Source organism: Tachyglossus aculeatus, chromosome 13, assembly GCF_015852505.1.
Source record: "Tachyglossus aculeatus isolate mTacAcu1 chromosome 13, mTacAcu1.pri, whole genome shotgun sequence".
NCBI classification, from domain to species: Eukaryota; Metazoa; Chordata; class Mammalia; order Monotremata; family Tachyglossidae; genus Tachyglossus; species Tachyglossus aculeatus.
Window position 1 is genome coordinate 2226362 of NC_052078.1, and position 18275 is coordinate 2244636.

The following is an 18275-nucleotide window of genomic DNA, read 5'->3' on the forward strand; positions in this document are numbered from 1 at the left end:
CCCGGCGCTTAGAACGGTGCTGTGCACATAGTGAGCGCTTAACAATTACCATCATCATCATTATTATTGTTACTATTATCTACCCCGGCGCTTAGAACGGTGCTGTGCATATAGTGAGCGCTTAATACCATCATCATCATTATTATTGTTATTATTACCTTCCCATAGCGCTTAGAACGGTGCTGTGCACATAGTGAGCGCTTAACAAATACCATCATTATCATTATTATTGTTATTATTATCTACCCCAGCGCTTAGAACGGTGCTGTGCACATAGTGAGCGCCATCATCATCATTATTGTTGTTATTATTATCTACCCCAGCGCTTAGAACGGTTCTGTGCACATAGTGAGCGTTTAACAAATACCATCATCATCATTATTATTGTTATTATTGTCTACCCCAGCGCTTAGAATGGCGCTGTGCACATAGTGAGCGCTTAACAAATGCCATCACCATCATTATTCTTGTTATTATTATCTACCCCAGCGCTTAGAACGGTGCTGTGCATATAGTGAGTGCTTAATACCATCATCATCATTATTATTGTTATTATTACCAACCCCAGCGCTTAGAACGGTGCTGTACACATAGTGAGCTCTTACAAATACCATCATCATCATTATTATTGTTATTATTATCTACCCCAGCGCTTAGAACGGTGCTGTGCACATAGTGAGCGCTTAATACCATCATCATCATTATTATTGTTATTATTATCTACCCCGGCGCTTAGAACGGTGCTGTGCACATAGTGAGCGCTTAACAAATACCATCATCATCATTATTATTGTTATTATTGTCTACCCCAGCGCTTAGAACGGCCCTGTGCACATAGTGAGCGCTTAACAAATGCCATCACCATCATTATTCTTGTTATTATTATCTACCCCAGCGCTTAGAACGGTGCTGTGCATATAGTGAGTGCTTAATACCATCATCATCATTATTATTGTTATTATTACCTACCCCAGCGCTTAGAACGGTGCTGTGCACATAGTGAGTGCTTAGCAAATACCAACTTCATCATTATTATTGTTATTATTACCTACCCCAGCGCTTAGAACGGTGCTGTGCACATAGTGAGAGCTCAACATATACCATCATCATCATTATTGTTATTATTATCTACCCCAGTGCTTAGAATGGTGCTGTGCACATAGTGAGCACTTAATACCATCATCATCATTATTATTGTTATTATTACCTACCTCAGCGCTTAGAACGGTGTTGTGCACATAGTGAGCACTTAAATACCATCGTCATCATTATTATTGTTATTATTATCTACCCCAGCGCTTAGAACGGTGCTGTGCACATAGTGAGCGCCATCATCATCATTATTGTTGTTATTATTATCTACCCCAGCGCTTAGAACGGTGCTGTGCACATAGTGAGCGCTTAACAAATACCATCATCATCATTATTCTTGTTATTATTATCTACCCCAGCGCTTAGAACGGTGCTGTGCACATAGTGAGCGCTTAATACCATCCTCATCATTATTATTGTTATTATTACCTACCCCGGCGCTTAGAACGGTGCTGTGCACATAATGAGCGCTTAATACCATCCTCATCATTATTATTGTTATTATTACCTACCCTGGCGCTTAGAACAGTGCTGTGCACATAGTGAGCGCTTAACAAATACCATCATCATCATTATTATTGTTATTATTATTATCTACCCCAGCGCTTAGAACGGTGCTGTGCACATAGTGAGCGCTTAACAAATACCATCATCGTCATTATTCTTGTTATTATTATCTGCCCCAGCGCTTAGAACAGTGCCTGGCATGTAGTAAGCGCTTAAGGAGTACCCTAAAAAGAGAGGGAAGGAGCAGGAGGAGGACCCCAGCGTTGTTTCCCGACGGCCCCCCATTCCTGACGGTCCTCCGTCCTCTTGCAGGTGGACCCCGACGACGTCCTTACGAAGGAGGAACAGATCTACCTCCTCAACAGGGCCCAGGCCAAGTGTGAGAGACGCCTGGACAGCAAGCTGTACCCCTTCCCAGGTGAGGCGGAGCCCAGCATGCAATGGGGAGGGGCAGGCAGGTCATCCCCGCATCCCCTGGGGTGGGGCCCAATCAATCAATCAATCAATCAATCAATCAATCATATTTATTGAGCGCTTACTGTGTGCAGAGCACTGTACTAAGCGCTTGGGAAGTCCAAGTTGGCAACATCTAGAGACGGTCCCTACCCAACAGTGGGCTCAGTCCTTCACATGCACCAGGGCAGGCCAGACCATATGTTTGTACATATTTATTACTCTATTTATTTATTTATTTATTTATTTATTTATTTATTTTACTTGTACATACCTATCCTATTTATTTTATTTTGTTAGTATGTTTGGTTTTGTTCTCTGTCTCCCCCTTTTAGACTGTGAGCCCGCTGTTGGGTAGGGACCGTCTCTATGCATCGGGACCGTCTCTATATGTTGCCAACTTGGACTTCCCAAGCGCTTAGTCCAGTGCTCCGCACACAGTAAGCGCTCAATCAATCAATCAATCGTATTTATTGAGCGCTTACTATGTGCAGAGCACTGTACTAAGCGCTTGGGAAGTACAAATTGGCAACACATAGAGACAGTCCCTACCCAACAGTGGGCTCACGGTCTAAAAGGGGGAGACAGAGAACGGAACCAAACATACCAACAAAATAAAATAAATAGGATAGAAATGTACAAGTAAAATAAATAAATAAATAAATAAATAGAGCAATAAATATGTACAACCATATATACATATATACAGGTGCTGTGCGGAAGGGAAGGAGGTAAGATGGTCAATAAATACGACTGATTGATTGATGGACTCTACTTACTTTATTTTGTTAGTATGTTCGGTTTTGTTCTCTTCCTCCCCCTTTTAGACTGTGAACCCACTGTTGGGTAGGGACCGTCTCTAGATGTTGCCAACTTGGACTTCCCAAGCGCTTAGTCCAGTGCTCTGCACACAGTAAGCGCTCAATAAATACGATTGATTGATTGATTGATTGATCTCTGCATGCCAGTCAATCCGTCGATTGTATTTATTAATCCGTTGATTGTATTTATTAATCATGGTAATAGTGATGGCATTTGTTAAGCGCTTACTATGTGCTTAGTCCGGCGCTCTGCACACGGTAAGCGCTCAGTAAATACGATTGAACGAATGTGCGGAGCACTGTTCTGAGCGCGCTGCGGGGGGATGCAAGGTGATCAGGTTGTCCCCCGTGGGGCTCGCGGTCTTCATCCCCATTTCACAGATGAGGGAACTGAGACCCAGAGAAGCGGAGTAACTCACCCAAAGTCCCCCAGCTGACAAGCGGTGGAGGCGGGATTAGAACCCATGACCTCTGGCTCCCAAGCCCGAGCTCTTTCCACTGAGCCACGCTGCTTCTCTATTAAGCGCTTTCTGTGTGCAGAGCGCTCAGAACAGTGCTTGGCACACAGTAAGAGCTTAACCAATACCATCATTATTACTAAGCGTTTGGGAGGGTACAATAGAACAGAGCCCGTTGTTAGGTAGGGACCATCTCTATATGTTGCCGACTTGTACTTCCCAAGCGCTTAGTACAGTGCTCTGCACACAGTAAGCGCTCAGTAAATACGATTGAATGGGTGAATAAACAGACACATTCTCTGCCCACAGTGAGCTGACAGTCTAGAGGGGGGGACAGATGTTAGTAAAAATAAGCTTGTGCTTTGGAGTCAGAGGTCGCGGGTTCAAATCCCGGCTCTGCCAATTGTCACCTGTGTGACTTTGGGCAAGTCACTTAATAATAATAATAATAATGGCGTTTATTAAGCGCTTACTATGTGCAAAGTACTGTTCTAAGCGCTGGGGCAGATACAAGGTGATTAGTTTGTCCCACGGGGGACTCACAGTCTTCATCCCCATTTGACAGAACTCGAAAGCTCCGTGCTTTTTTCCACTGAGCCCCTTCACTTCTCTGGGCCTCAGTTCCCTCATCTGTAAAAGGGGGATGAAGACTGAGCCCCACGTGGGACAACCTGATCACCTTGTAACCTCCCCAGTGCTTAGCACAGTGCTTTGCACATAGTAAGCGCTTAACAAATACCATCAAGTGTGAGCCCATTTGGGGGCAAGGACCGTCTCTATCTGTTGCCGATTTGTCCTTCCCAAGCGCTTAGTGCAGCGCTCTGCACACAGTAAGCGCTCAATAAATACGCTTGAATGAGTGAATTAAATGGTGAGGGGCTGGGAAGGGGGCGGCTGGATAAAGGGAGCCAGTCAGGGGGACGCAGAAGGGAGCGGGAGAAGAGGAAAGGAGGGCGCAGTCAGGGAAGGCCTCTTGGTGGAGGAGGAGACAGGCCTTCGATAAGGCTTTGATGAGGGGGGAGAGTCATAGTCTGTGGATTTCAAGCGCTTAGTCCAGTGCTCTGCACACAGTAAGCGCTCAGTAAATATGATTTAATGAATTTGAGGAGTGGGAGGACGTCCCAGGCCGGAGGCGGGATGTGGGTGATGAGGAAGAGGCCCGACGAGTGGTTTGGCATTAGAGGAGCAAAGTTTTGGGGCCGGGTTGGCGGAAGAGAGAGGCCCGGTGAGATGGTTGGAGGCGGCCTTAAAGCCGACGAGGATGAGTTTCTGTTGGATGTGGAGGTGGTTGGTACAGTGCTCTGCACACAGTAAGCGCTCAATAAATACGATTGAATGACTGAATGATGGGCGACCACCAGGATGGGGTGGATGGTCCATCTCCCAGCTCTGCCACTGGGAGAAGCTCTGCCCTGTGGCATTTCTGGGGGCCCCAGTGGGCGCTTAATAATAATAATAATAAGAATGGCATTTATTAAGCACTTACTGTGTACAAAGCACTGTTCTAAGCGCTGGGGAGGTTGCAAGGTGATCAGGTTGTCCCTCGGGGGGCTCACAGTCTTCATCCCCATTTTCCAGATGAGGGAACTGAGGCCCAGAGAAGTGAAGTGACTTGCCCAAAGTCACCCAGCTGACAATTGGCGGGGCCGGGATTTGAACCCGTAACCTCTGACTTCAAAGCCCGGGCTCTTTCCACTGAGAGCCACGCTGCTTCTCTTCACCCCCACTTTATCCCTACATCCCAATCTACTCCCAAATTTTCAGATTGTAGACTGTAAACCTGTCCCTCTAGATTGTAAGCATTGGACGTGTCCACACTGTCCTCGCCCAAGCACTTAGCTCAGTGCTCAGCACACAATAAGCGCTCAATAAATACAGCAGGGAATATGTCTGTTTATCGTCATCCTCTCCCACTTAGTCCAGTGCTCTGCACACAATAAGCGCTTAATGAATACGGCAGGGAATATGTCTGTTTATTGTCGTCCTCTCCCACTTAGTCCAGTGCTCTGCACACAATAAGCGCTCAATAAGTACGGCAGGGAATATGTCTGTTTATTGTCGTCCTCTCCCAAGCGCTTAGTCCAGTGCTCTGCACACAATAAGTACTCAGTAAATTCAGCAGGGAATATGTATGTTTATTGTCATCCTCTCCCACTTAATCCAGTGCTCTGCACACAATAAGCGCTCAATAAATACGGCAGGGAATATGTCTGTTTATTGTCGTCCTCTCCCAAGCGCTTAGTCCAGTGCTCTGCACACAATAAGCACTCAATAAATACGGCAGGGAATATGTCTGTTTAGTATTCTATCCTCCCAAGCGTTTATTCCAGTGCTCTGCACACAATAAGCGCTCATTAAATTCAGCAGGGAATATGTCTGTTTATTGTCATCCTCTCCCAAGCACTTAGTCCAGTGCTCTGCACACAATAAGCGCTCAGTAAATTCAGCAGGGAATATGTCTGTTTATTGTCATCCTCTCCCAAGCGCTTAGTCCAGTGCTCAGCACACAATAAGCACTCAATAAATACGGTAGGGAATATGTCTGTTTATTGTCGTCCTTTCTCAAGGGCTTAGTCCAGTGCTCAGCACCCAATAAGTGCTCAATAAATACAGCAGGGAATATATCTGTTTAGTATTCTACTCTCCCAAGCACTTAGTCCAGTGCTCAGCACACAATAATCCCTCAATAAATATGGCAGGGAATATGTCTGTTTATTGTCATCCTATCCCAAGCGCTTAGTCCAGTGCTCAGCACACAATAAGTGCTCAATAAATACGGCAGGGAATATGTCTGTTTATTGTCATCCTATCCCAAGCGCTTAGTCCAGTGCTCTGCACACAATAAGCACTCAGTAAATTCAGCAGGGAATACGTCTGGTTTTTGTCATCCTCTCCCAAGCACTTAGTTCAGTGCTCTGCACACAATAAGCACTCAGTAAATTCAGCAGGGAATATGTCTGCTTTTTGTCTTCCTCTCCCAAGCGCTTAGTCCAGTGCTCAGCACACAATAAGCGCTCAATAAATACAGCAGGGAATATGTCTGTTTATTGTCATCCTCTCCCACTTAGTCCAGTGCTCTGCGCACAATAAGCGCTCAACAAATACGGCAGGGAATATGTCATTTATTGTCGTCCTCTCCCAAGCGCTTAGTCCAGTGCTCTCCACACAGTAAGCGCTCAGTAAATACGACTGAACGGATGGATGAATGTTTGATTAATTGGTTGGAGGCCCAGTTTCCCTCCACTGCCTGACCCCTCCTTCTCTGCCCCAGAAATAAGCATCCGGGCCCTGGGCCCGGCAGAAACCAGGCTGCGGTCATAATGAACATCATTCATTCAGTCAGTCATATTTATTGAGCGCTTACTGTGTGCAGAGCACTGTATTAAGCGCTTGGGAAGTACAAGTTGGCCACAAAGTTTTGGGGGAGGCTTTCCCGGGACGTTGGGTCTGGATGTTGGGGGGAAGGGGAAAAGCCGGGAGCTGAGCGACTCCTCTTTCTCTTTGCGTAGGGGACTGGGAAAATGTCCCAAACCCAACCCAATTCCGGAGGCGCCCCCCCTTACCTTCCCCTTCTCCCCAATCAACACCTTATTAAACGCCCCGCGCTCTGGCAGCCACAGGAAATTGGCTCAGGATAGAGGGGGGACTGGGAAACCCCCCTCCCCATCCAGATCAGGGGAATTTCTAGGCCGAGAGGCCGAGCCAAACCAAGTCTGGTTTTAGACTGGTTTTAGTCTTTTAGACTGTGAGCCCACTGTTGGGTAGGGACTGTCTCTCTATGTTGCAAACTTGTACTTCCTAAGCGCTTAGTACAGTGCTCTGCACACAGTAAGTGCTCAATAAATACGATTGATTGATTGATTGATTGACTGGGCCTCCAAAAGCCCCAGCTGGAACCCCCAGTGCTCAGCCCAGTGTTTGACACAATAATGATGGTATTTGTTAATCAATCAATCAATCAATCGTATTTATTGAGCGCTTACTATGTGCAGAGCACTGTACAAAGCGCTTGGGAAGTACAAATTGGCATCACATAGAGACAGTCCCTACCCAACAGTGGGCTCACAGTCTAAAAGGGGGAGACAGAGAACAGAACCAAACATACCAACAAAATAAAATAAGTAGGATAGAAATGTACAAGTAAAATAAATAAAGCACTTACTATGTGAGAAGCAGTGGGGCTCAGTGGAAAAAGCCCGGGCTTGGGAGTCAGAGGTCATGGTTTCAGTCATTCACTCATTCCCTCGTATTTATTGAGCGCTTACTGTGTGCAGAGCACCGGACTAAGCGCTTGGGAAGTCCAAGTTAGCAACATAGAGAGACGGTTACCTACCCAACAGCGGGCTCACAGTCTAGAAGGGGGAGACAGAAAACAAACAAAACATATTAACAAAATAAAATCAATAGAATAAAGATGTACAAATAAAATAGAGTAATAATCAATCAATCAATCGTATTTATTGAGCGCTTACTGTGTGCAGAGCACTGTACTAAGCGCTTGGGAAGTCCAAGTTGGCAACATATAGAAACAGTCCCTACCCAACAGTGGGCTCACAGTCTAAAAGGGGGAGACAGAGAACAAAACCAAACATACTAACAAAATAAAATAAATAGAATAGATATGTACAAGTAAAATAAATAAATAAATAGATCCATACAAACATATATACTGTATTTATTTTACTTGTACTTATTTATTCTATTTATTTTATTTTGTTAATATGTTTTGTTGTCTGTCTTCCCCTTCTAGACTGTGAGCCCTCTGTTGGGTAGGGACCGTCTCTAGATGTTGCCGACTTGTACTTCCCAAGCGCTTAGTACAGTGCTCCGCACACAGGAAGCGCTCAATAAATACGATTGAATGAATGAATGAATATACAGGTGTTGTGGGGAGGGGAAGGAGGTAAGGCGGCTAAATGCTGAACTAGTCGGGATAATAATAATAATAATCCCGGCTCTGTCAATTGTCAGCTGTGTGACTTTGGGCAAGTCACTTTACTTCTCTGGGCCTCAGTGACCTCATCTGTAAAATGGGGAGGAAGACTGTGTGCCCCCCGTAGGACAACCTGATCACCTTGTTAACCTATCCAGCGCTTAGAACAGTGCTTTGCACCTAGTTAGCGCTTAATAAATGCTATCATTGTTATTATTAATGATGGCATTTGTTAAGCGCTTACTATGGGCAAAGCACTGTTCTAAGCACTGGAGCACTGTTAATAAGCGAATCAACGAATGCTAAGCGCTAAATTAGTCGGGATAATAATAATAATAATCCCGGTTCTGCCAGTTTGTCAGCTGTGTGACTTTGGGCAAGTCACTTCACTTGTCTGGGCCTCAGTTGCCTCATCTGTGAAATGGGGGCTAAGACTGTGAGCCTCCCGTGGGACAACCTGATCACCTTGTAACCTCCCCTGCGCTTAGAACAGTGCTTCGCACATAGTAATTGCTTAAATGTCATCATCATTCTTCTTATTGTCAACTGTGTGACTTTGGGCCACTCACTTAACTTCTCTGGGCCTCAGTTCCCTCATCTGTAAAGTGGGGTTGAAAACTGGGAGCCCCACGTGAGACAGCCTGATCACCTTGTATCTATCCCAGCGCTTAGAACAGTGCTTTGCACATAGTAATTGCTTAACAAATGTCATCATTATTATTATTCTTATTGTCAACTGTGTGACTTTGGGCCAGCCACTTCACTTCTCTGGGCCTCAGTTCCCTCATCTGTAAAATGGGGATGAAGACTGGGAGCCCCACGTGAGACAGCCTGATCACCTTGTATCTATTCCAGCGCTTAGAACAGTGCTTTGCACATAGTAATTGCTTAACAAATGTCATCATCATTATTCTTATTGTCAACTGTGTGACTTTGGGCCAGTCACTTCACTTCTCTGGGCCTCAGTTCCCTCATCTGTAAAATGGGGGTTAGGGCTGGGAGCCCCCCGTGGGATAGCCTGATCACCTTGTATCCATCCCAGCGCTTAGAACAGTGCTTCGCACATAGTAATTGCTTAACAAATGTCATCATCATTCTTCTTATTGTCAACTGTGTGACTTTGGGACAGTCACTTCACTTCTCTGGGCCTCAGTTCCTTCATCTGTAAAATGGGGGTTAAGGCCGGGAGCCCCCCGTGGGACAACCTGATCACCTTGTATCCTCCCCAGCGCTTAGAAAGGTGCTCTGCACATAGTAAGCGCTTAATAAATGCCATCGTTATTATTGTTATTTTATTGATGATGGTGTTTGTTAAGCACTTACTGCGTGGCAGGCACTGTACTAAGCGCTGGATGTGACACTTCCCACCTCTCTCCCGGCCACCCACCGTTGTCGCTGCCCTATTTTCCAGGTTCAGGAAGGAGTGGGGGAAGGGGACGGAAGCGCAATGTGATTATCCCCATCCCGGTAATGATATTAAGGATGGGGCAGGAGGAAAGAGAGCCGGTAATGACCTTTCCGAGGGTCGTGACGAGCTGGTCGAAGCAGACGGATTCCTTCCCGGGAATCAATCAATCAATCCATCGTATTTATTGAGCGCTTACTGGGTGCAGAGCACTGTACTAAGCGCTTGGGAAATACAAGTTGGCAACATATAGAAGCAGCATCGCGGCCTAGCGGGCAGAGCCCAGGCCTGGGAACCAGGAGGACCTGGGTTCCAATCCTGACTCTGCCTCTCCTCGGCTGTGCAGGCCTCAGTTCCCTCCTCTGGAGAATGGGGACGAAGGCCGGGAGCCCCTGTGTGGGACAGGGACTCTGTCCAGGCCGATTTGCTTGCATCCACCCCGGCGCTTAGTACAGCGCCTGGCACGGAGGAAGTGCTTAGCAAATAGGGAAGCGGCGTGGCTCGGTGGAAAGAGCCCGGGCTTGGGAGTCGGAGGTTGCGGGTTCTAATCTTGGCTCTGCCACTTGTCAGCTGGGTGACTTTGGGCGAGTCACTTCACTGGGCCTCAGTGACCTCATCTGTAAAATGGGGATGAAGACTGGGTGCCCCACGTGGGACAAACTGATGACCTTGTATCCACCCCAGAGCTTAGAACAGTGCTTGACACATAGTAAATGCTTAACAAATACCATTATTAAATACCACAATTATTATTGCAATGCAACAGAGTCTGTAGATATGTTACCTGCCCTCAATGAGCTGACAGTCTAGTGGGGGAGAGACAGATGTTAATATAGATTAATAAATTCTGTATAATAATAATAATAGTGATGGCATTTATGAAACGCTTACTATGTGCAAAGCACTGTTCTAAGCGCTGGGGAGGTTACAAGGTGATCAGGTTGTCCCACGCGGGGCTCACAGTCTTCATCCCCATTTTACAGATGAGGGAACTGAGGCCCAGAGAAGTGAAGTGAATTGCCCAAAGTCACACAGCTGACAATTGGCTGGGATTTGAACCCATGACCTCTGACTCCAAAGCCCAGGCTCTTTCTATTGAGCCATGCTGCTTCTGTATATGGAGATAAGTACTGTGGGGCTGAGGGTGGGGGGACTATCAAGTGCTTAAAGGGGAAAAGCCAAAAGAAGAGGAGACCCATAATAATAATAATAATAATAACAATAATAATAATAGTATTTGTTAAGCGCTATGTGCCAAGCACTGTTCTAAGCGCTGGGGGAGATACAAGGTCATCAGATTGTCCCACGTGGGGCTCACAGACTTCATCACGTGGATCAACGGAAAGAGCCCGGGCTTTGGAGTCAGAGGTCATGGGTTCGAATCCTGCCTCTGCCAGTTGTCAGCTGTGTGACTTTGGGCGAGTCACTTAACTTCTCTGGGCCTCAGTTCCCTCATCTGTAAAATGGGGATGAAGACTGTGAGCCGCCCGTGGGACAACCTGATCACCTTGTAACTTCCCCAGTGCTTAGAGCAGTGCTTTGCACAAAGTAAGCGCTTAATAAATGCCATTATTATTATTATGATTCATTCCCATTTTACAGAAGAGAGAGAGAGGAGGAGGGCAAGTCAAGGCAGGGAATGTGTGTCTAATCGTCCTCTCCCAAGAGCTCAGTACAGTGCTCTGCACACAGTAAGCGCTCAATAAATACGATCGACTGATTGGCTTAGGCAGAAGGATGGGACATCCCTTAGTTTTTCATCATCATCATCATCATCATGGTATTTATTAAGCGCTTACTACGTGAAAAGCACTGTTCTAAGCACTGGGGAGGCTACAAGGTAATCAGGTTGTCCCACGTAGGGCTCACAGTATTAATCCCCATTTTACAGATGAGGGAACTGAGGCACAGAGAAGTGAAGTGACTTGCCCAGAGTCACACAGCTGAGAATTGGCAGAGCCGGGATTCGAACCCATGACCTCTGACTCCAAAGCCCGAGCTCTATCCACTGAGCCACGCTGCTTTTGAGAAGCAGTGCGGCGTAATGGCTAGAGCCCGGGCCTGGGTGCCAGAAGGTCATGGGTTCTCATCCCGGCTCCGCCGCTCGTCTGCCGGGTGACCTTGGGCGAATCACTTCACTTCTCCAGGCCTCAGTGACCTCATCTGGAAAATGGGGATGAAGACTGGGAGCCCCTCGGGGGACAGGGACCGCGTCCAACCCGATTTGCTAGTATAATAATAATAATAACAATAATAATAGCATTTATTAAGCGCTGGGGAGGTTACTAGGTGATCAAGTTCTAGACTGTGAGCCCACTGTTGAGTAGGGACTGTCTCTATATGTTGCCAACTTGTACTTCCCAAGCGCTTAGTACAGTGTTCTGCACACAGTAAGCTCTCAATAAATACGACTGATTGATCAGGTTGTCCCATGGGGGACTCACAGTCTTAATCCCCATTTTACAGATGAGGTAGCTGATACCCCAGCGCCTTAGTACAGGGCCCAACTCGTAGTAAGTGTTTAATAAATGCTATTATTGTTGTTATTATTACTATTTTTCCCTTGGGGAACCCTCGTCCAGCAGGGGAAGGGTTGGACGGGCGCAAGATCAGAACCCCGCATCCCCCCGCGTGTCGTCCTGCGACTGATCAATCAATCAATCAATCGTATTGATTGAGCGCTTACAGTGTGCAGAGCACTGTACTAAGCGCTTGGGAAGTACAAGTTGGCAACATAGAGAGACAGTCCCTACCCAACAGTGGGCTCACAGTCTAAAAGGCCCAGGCCCGCCTGGGCACACACGGGTCTTGCCACGTGGGCTTCGTGGCGGCCATCTGGCCTGCGAAGTTGGCGGGGAGCGGGCGGCCCCGGGAACATATGTGTTGCTAGGCGTGTTCGGGACAAACACAGATGGGAAGACCGAGGCTCCCCCGCCTACACATCTGTCTCTGACACAAGGCCCCGGTTCCCCCCGTCTTCACGCCTTCCAGGGGCCTCTGGGATTCGGGCTTGGGGTGTAGGAGACCCCCACAAACTGGGGGGATGGCAGCTACCCAGAGAATCATCATCATCATCAGTCGTATTTATTGAGCGCTTATTGTGTGCAGAGCACTGGACTAAGCGCTTGGGAAGTACAAATTGGCAACATCTAGAGACGGTCCCTACCCAACAGTGGGCTCACAGTCTAAAAGGGGGAGACAGAGAACAAAACCAAACATACTAACAAAATAAAATAAATAGACTAGATATGTACAAGTAAAATAAATAAATAAATAAATAGAGTAATAAATATGTACAAACATATATACATATATATACATATACATATATACATATACATATATACACACATATATATGTATATATATATATATATATATATATACATATATACAGAGAATCAGCTTCCGCACCCGGAGTCTGAAGGCATCCCGGGCTGGAAGATTGGGAAAATAGCAATAATTGTGGTATTTATTAATCAATCAATCAATCAATGGTATTTATTGAGAGCTTACTGTGTGCAGAGCAATCAATCAATCAATCAATCAATCGTATTTATTGAGCGCTTACTGTTTGCAGAGCAATCAATCAATCAGTCAATCGTATTTATTGAGCGCTTACTGTGTGCAGAGCACTGTGCTAAGCGCTTGGGAAGTCCAAGTTGGGAACATACAGAGACAGTCCCTACCCAACAGCGGGCTCACAGTCTAGAAGGGGAGACAGAGAACAAAACCAAACATATTAACAAAATAAAACAAATAGAATACCTCACACTGTATTAAGTGCTAGTTAATCTGGTCAGACACAGTCCCTGTCCTTCACGGGGTTCACGGTCTTCAACCCCATTTTACAGGTGGGGTAACTGAGGCAAGGAGAAGGGAAGTGACCGGCCCGAGGTCACACAGCTGTTAAGTGGTGGAGCCGGGATTAGAACCCACGACCTCCGACTCCCAAGCCCGGGCTCTTTCCACAAAGCCACCCTGCTTCTCTCAAGAGGATAATAAAAATAGTGGTATTTATTAAGCGCTTAGTATGTACCGGGCACTGTTTATCAAGAAGACTCCATAGCTGGAGTCCATAAAGTCGCTATGAATCAGAAACGACTCTAACGATGATGATGATGACAGGCATTTGTTAAGCGCTTACTATGTGCCAAGCACTGTTCTAAGCGCTGGGATAGATCCAAGGTGATCAGGTTGTCCCCCGTGGGGCTCACGGTCTTCATCCCCATTTTCCAGATGAGGGAACTGAGGCACAGAGAAGTCAAGTGACTCGCCTAAAGTCACACAGCAGACGAGTGGCGGAGCCGGGATTTGAACCCACAACCTCCGACTCCCAACCCCGGGCTCTACGCACTAGGCCACACTGCTTCCCTCCTCCTGACCCCTCCTTCGGTTGCCCCCTCCCTGCCAGGACGGGGGTGGGACCATGGCCAGGGGAAGGGGTGGAAAACAATAATAATAATATTTGCTAAGTGCTTACTATGTGCCAGGCACTGCACTAAGCGCCGAGGCGGATACAAGCGAATCAGGTTGGACACAGTCCCTGTCCCACGGGGGGCTGTCAAGCAGCGTGGCTCAGTGGAAAGAGCCTGGGCTTGGGAGTTGGAGGTCGTGGGTTCTAATCCCGGCTCCCCCATATGTCTGCTGTGTGACCTTGGGAGAGTCACTTCACTTCTCTGAGCCTCAGTTCCCTCATCTGTAAAATGGGGGTGAAGACCGTGAGCCCCCCCCGTGGGACAACCTGATCACCTTGTATCCCCCCCAGCGCTTCGAACAGTGCTTTGCACTTAGTAAGTGCTTAACAAATGCCATTATTAATAATAATAATAATAATTTATTCAATCATATTTATTGAGCACTTACTGTGTGCAGAGCACTGTACTAAGCGCTTGGGAAGTACAAGTTGGTAACCCTTTTAGACTGTGAGCCCACTGTTGGGTAGGGACTGTCTCTATATGTTGCCAACTTGTACTTCCCAAGCGCTTAGTCCAGTGCTCTGCACACAGTAAGCGCTCAATAAATACAATTGATTGATTGATATAGAGGAATGGACGAGACGACCTCTGGATTCTGGCCCCGGTTGTCCTTGTCGTCGTCCTCCTCCTCCAGGCTGACCTCAGCCGTGGGTTCGAATTCCGGCTCCACCCCATATCTGCTGCGTGACCTTGGGCGAGTCGCTTCACTTCTCCGAGCCTCAGTGACCTCATCTGGAAAATGGGGATGAAGACCGTGAGCCCCGCAGGGGACACCCTGATCACTTGTATCCACCCCCAGCGTTTAAAATGACTGTGAGCCCACTGTTGGGTCGGGACCGTCTCTCTATGTTGCCAACTTGTACTTCCCAAGCGCTTAGTCCAGTGCTCTGCACACAGTAAGCGCTCAATAAATACGATTGAATGAATGAAGTAAGCGCTTAACAAATGCCATCATTATTATTATCCAGCCCACTCCTGCCGTCGCCCGGCCAAGCCAGTCCAGTCCCCCCTTCCACCTCCTCTGCCTAAATCAACACCTCGGGCCTGGCTTTGGCTTCCCATAGGGATGTTTGCCCTCGGCTCGCCCAATCAATCAATCAACCGTATTTATTGAGCGCTTACTGTGTGCAGAGCACTGTACTAAGCGCTTGGGAAGTCCATGTTGGCAACATAGAGAGACGGTCCCTACCCAACAGTGGGCTCACAGTCTAGAAGAAGGCCGCCCCCGGGTCACCTAGCTACTCTGGGCCTACGTCGTTTCTCCGGCCTACGCAGCGGGTCGAGTTGTTGGGGGGGGCCGCAGCGGGCGGGATGGAGGTTAGACTGGAGGAAGGGTCTTTGCAGGTTCAACCCGAGTGGGGCCGGCCCCACTGACTCACGTAACCTCGGACGGTCCCGTGGGGTGGACGGGGTGAAGACTTGTGGGTCCAGGGGGCTCCCTGCCAAACCTCTAATAATAATAATGATGGCATTTATTAAGCGCTTACTATGTGCAAAGCACTGTTCTAAGCGCTGGGGAGGTTACAAGGTTGTACCACGGTAGGAGCTCACGGTCTTCATCCTCATTTTCCAGATGAGGGAACTGAGGCCCAGAGAAGTGAAGTGACTGGCCCAAAGTCACATAGCTGACAAGTGGCGGAGCCGGGATTTGAACCCATGACCTCTGACTCCAAAGCCCGGGCTCTTTCCACTGAGCCACGCTGCTAGATTAGAAGTCGTGGGTTCTAATCCCGGCTCTGCCACTGATCTGCTGGGTGAGCTTGGGCGAGTCACTTAACTCCTCTGGGCCTCAGTTCCTTCATCTGTCAAATGGGGATGGAGACCGTGAGCCCCACGGTCCAACCCGATTTGCTTGGATCCATCCTTGTGCTTAGTACAGCGTCTGGTACAGTGTAAGCATCTAACAAATACCACAATTATTATATTATCAATGGGCCAGGGGCGGGGGGATCTGGGTGGGGTGGGAGGGACGGGAGGCATTGTTACCAGGCCTCCGCAGGGGAGGGGATACAGTTATAATAATAATAATGATGATGATGATGGCATTTGTTAAGCGCTTACTATGTGCAAAGCACTGTTTTAAGCGCTGGGGTGGGTACAAGGTGATCAGGTTGTCCCACAAGAGGCTCACAGTCTTCATCCCCATTTTACAGAAGAAGTAACTGAGGCCCAGAGAAGTGACTTAATAGTAATGTCATTTATTAAGCGCTTACTATGTGCAAAGCACTGTTTTAAGCGCTGGGGTGGGTACAAGGTGATCAGGTTGTCCCACGGGTGGCTCACAGTCTTCATCCCCATTTTACAGATGAGGGAACTGAGGCCCAGGGAAGTGAAGTGACTTGCCCAAAGTCACACAGCAGATGAGTGGCGGAGCCGGGATTTGAACCCATGACCTCGGACTCCAAAACCCGGGCTCTTTCCACTGAGCCACGCTGCTTCTCTGCTTCTTCCGCCTAACCTCTGAAGCAAACCCTGGGCCGGGAGGGAAAAACTTTTCTAGACTGTGAGCCCACTGTTGGGTTGGGACCGCTTAGTCCAGTGCTCTGCACACAGTAAGCGCTCAATAAATACGATTGAATGAATGAATGAATGAATGAAGGGAAACTGGAAAAATGCTAATAAAAAAACAGAGGCTGAGAAACCTCCAAACCCAAGCAAACCTACTGCAAGGGAGAGGAAGATGGGTAGGGACCGTCTCTATATGTTGCCAGCTTGGACTTCCCAAACGCTTAGTACAGTGGTCTGCACACAGTAAGCGCTCAATAAATACGATTGAATGAATGAATGAATGAATTAAGGGAAACTGGAAAAATGTGAATAAAAAAACAGAGGGCAAGAAACCTCCAAACCCAAGCAAACCTACTGCAAGGGAGAGGGAGATGGGTAGGGACCGTCTCTATATGTTGCCAGCTTGGACTTCCCAAGCGCTTAGTCCAGTGGTCTGCAAACAGTAAGCGCTCAATAAATACGAATGAATGAATGAATGAATGAAGGGAAACCGGAAAAACGTGAATAAAAAAACAGAGGCTGAGAAACCTCCAAACCCAAGCAAACCCACTGCAAGGGAGAGGGAGATGAGTAGGGACCGTCTCCATATGTTGCCAGCTTGGACTTCCCAAGCGCTTAGTACAGTGGTCTGCACACAGTAAGCGCTCAATAAATACGAATGAATGAATGAATGAATGAAGGGAAAGTGGAAAAATGTGAATAAAAAAACAGAGGCCGAGAAACCTCCAAACCCAAGCAAACCCACTGCAAGGGAGAGGGAGATGGGTAGGGACCGTCTCTATATGTTGCCAGCTTGGACTTCCCAAGCGCTTAGTCCAGTGGTCTGCACACAGTAAGCGCTTAATAAATACGATTGATTGAATGAATGAATGAATGAATGAATGAATGAATGAATGAAGGGAAACTAGAAAAACGTGAATAAAAAAACAGGCTGAGAAACCTCCAAACCCAAGCAAACCCACTGCAAGGGAGAGGGAGATGGGTAGGGACCGTCTCTATATGTTGCCAGCTTGGACTTCCCAAGTGCTTAGTCCAGTGGACTGCACCCAGTAAGCGCTCAATAAATACGATTGAATGAATGAATGAATGAATGAATGAATGAATGAATGAATGAAGGGAAACTAGAAAATAGTGAATAAAAAAACAGAGGCTGAGAAACCTCCAAACCCAAGCAAACCTACTACAAGGGAGAGGGAGATGGGTAGGGACCGTCTCTATATGTTACCAGCTTGGACTTCCCAAGCGCTTAGTCCAGTGGTCTGCACCCAGTAAGCGCTCAATAAATACGATTGCATGAATGAATGAATGAATTAAGGGAAACTGGGAAAATGTGAATAAAAAAACAGAGGGCGAGAAACCTCCAAACCCAAGCAAACCTACTGCAAGGGAGAGGGAGATGGGTAGGGACCGTCTCTATATGTTGCCAGCTTGGACTTCCCAAGCGCTTAGTCCAGTGCTCTGCAAACAGTAAGCGCTCAATAAATACGAATGAATGAATGAATGAATGAAGGGAAACCGGAAAAACGTGAATAAAAAAACAGAGGCTGAGAAACCTCCAAACCCAAGCAAACCCACTGCAAGGGAGAGGGAGATGGGTAGGGACCGTCTCTATCTGTTGCC

At 47.2% G+C, this 18275-nt stretch overlaps 1 protein-coding gene across 8 annotated transcripts in view; it reads left to right on the forward strand.

Moving 5' to 3' along the window:
* PTH1R (parathyroid hormone 1 receptor) overlaps positions 1–18275 on the forward strand; it is a 94342-nt gene that overhangs the window by 52156 nt on the left and 23911 nt on the right. For all 8 annotated transcript variants that reach the window (XM_038755740.1, XM_038755742.1, XM_038755741.1 and 5 more), the window contains exon 3: positions 1912–2017. In XM_038755740.1, coding sequence (XP_038611668.1) covers positions 1912–2017 — 106 coding nt within the window. The remainder of the gene's footprint in view (positions 1–1911; positions 2018–18275) is intronic.